Source organism: Echinococcus granulosus (assembly GCF_000524195.1).
Source record: "Echinococcus granulosus chromosome Unknown EG_S00226, whole genome shotgun sequence".
Classification (NCBI taxonomy): Eukaryota; Metazoa; Platyhelminthes; class Cestoda; order Cyclophyllidea; family Taeniidae; genus Echinococcus; species Echinococcus granulosus.
The window spans coordinates 47,478-49,555 of NW_020170606.1; the positions used below are offsets into that span (position 1 = coordinate 47,478).

At 41.3% G+C, this 2,078-nt stretch overlaps 1 protein-coding gene across 1 annotated transcript in view; it reads right to left on the bottom strand. All coding sequences in view use genetic code 11, as the record gives it.

Moving 5' to 3' along the window:
- The window catches only part of EGR_10496 (Putative aminopeptidase), a gene marked incomplete at both ends in the record, with an annotated part of 6,723 nt that extends 5,780 nt beyond the window's left edge, over nucleotides 1-943 (bottom strand). The window contains one exon of the mRNA XM_024499745.1: nucleotides 898-943. Within this exon, the coding sequence (XP_024345840.1) occupies nucleotides 898-943 (46 nt within the window). The remainder of the gene's footprint in view (nucleotides 1-897) is intronic.
- Between the last annotated feature and the right edge of the window lie 1,135 nt (nucleotides 944-2,078).

The following is a 2,078-nucleotide window of genomic DNA, read 5'->3' on the forward strand; positions in this document are numbered from 1 at the left end:
TCTTTAATGGGACGAGCAAAATCTTTCAAGGCGGATAAGGTTGAAGACGGAGACAAGGAATTAATGTGGTGCATGAGAAGTCAGCAAAAGCCTGATCAGTGTATTTGAAAAAACAGTTTTGAGCACTGAACACACAACAGACTTCGTTCCATCCGTAGGTGATACACATCGGCACTGACAATAATTACACAATAGACTGCTGCATATACAATAATTGTTGACACGAATGGCGATGCTAATCTCAGTAAAAAGTCTAGCCATTTCTTTAAAGTTCTTGATGCTGAGGATTTTGCTCTCATATTTGAACGCTATCAGCGAAGCAGCATAGATAGAAATCAACCCATTCAATCACTTTCAGACGAGTGGCCAATGGCTTTGCGATCTGAAATGCCTTACAGAACGAACAAATTCCTCTACTTTCCGTGGGATAACCATTGCGTGTACCTATCAATAAAGCTGCCATCCACATCGCTGTTTAGCTAAGATTCAAATGAGGCAAGAATTATCTACTACCAAAGCTGATTTACCTTGTTTGCCTAGATCACCGGTTTTTTATGCGCGAAAGTGAATGTTCCGACAGAAGGGGGACATTTGAAATAGAGGGAGTAAATGGCGATATATGCTTACCAGCGGCCAAATTGAAAATGGGCATACTGTGAGGGGTGACTGTTTATGCCAATACCTCTTCCAGAATTGGTCAAAATAAGCAAAAAAAATAAAGTCAAAATCAGATCGGAGGTTTTATTCGTTAGGTAAGAAGTACTCATTCCAATTCGCAACCTGAAAGTATCATATGGCCACGACTCACCACGGATACCTTATTCATACGATCACTCGAACCCGTTGTGGCTGGCGGAGCAATTACTTTTTCCACTAAGTTTAAGACTGTCACATTACCTTGGTATTTTAAGATAAGACTTCCCGACAGTACATCTTGGAACATTACAGATGAGATGTGGCGCTATGGAGGTGAGTTTTGAATGGCCTTTTAAAAATATTTGAGGTGACTGGGCGATACGGAAGCTTTTAAGTTGATAGAATATAAGACAGAAGTGCAGTGTAAAATGTCAGGATAAATGTGAAACAGATCTAACATTTGAGCACTGGCTTCAGTGTAAAATCAGAGCAGCAATGCTGAACCATGCCAGGTGAGCCAACAGCTTAACTGCAGCTTATTTGCTGGCCGAATCTATAGGAAGTTGCCTCTTTATGTTATGCTATGCTAAAAATTGAATCGTCCGGATAGATTCCCATAAGGTGTACCACACACTGCTGCATGCCGTCTACTTATAGAAAGCTGGACATGCATACTCAGATGCGCCAGTCATATTGTCGGTTATCCTCGTCCCTACGCTCGTCTGGAATGGACAGGCACATGAATCGTGTTAGGCAGCGCAACAATAACATGCCATTAAACGCATAAAATGAAAAGTCACGACTTGACTCGAACGTCTTCTTTACTTTACAAGGTGCTTATTCCTACTGGTAAGGGTTGGCACACTTCCTTTCGATAGTTTCGGAAACAAACACACTTGTGATTTTTTCTCACTGTATAGGTCAACTGGCAAATGATACAAAACTGAGTGTCTCTATGTCAGTGATGTGGAGTAAAACAAATAATCTGAACTCATGTCGAAAGCTATTTGTCCGGCAGAAGACCACGTGCGACCAATGCTCTTTTGATGCTCCAGATTTTATACGCAAGAATAAGAGTATCTGCATGGTCTGCGCCTGTCCTCCGGTTCAGAAGACACTTAAATTTTATGGTAAATTAACCCAGTAATGAGCGTCGTGTTAAGACGTTGCTGTGGCGAAGACGCAGGACGATCAGACAACCCTCGGCATACCAAAAATCCTTCATTTTGCGGCATTTGGCTGCTGGTTGAGGGAGATATTTAGATGTGTATTCTCAGTCTGCCTTGTTCCAGTTTAAACGTTGACAAGTGTTATAAGGGTGAGTAATTCTTAAACTCTACACACTTTTATGTTCAACTGCATATCTATTCATCTATCCACCCAGCTACCCATCTTGACTCAGGTTTTTCCTGCATTAGTTATTTCACAATTCATCCATCATC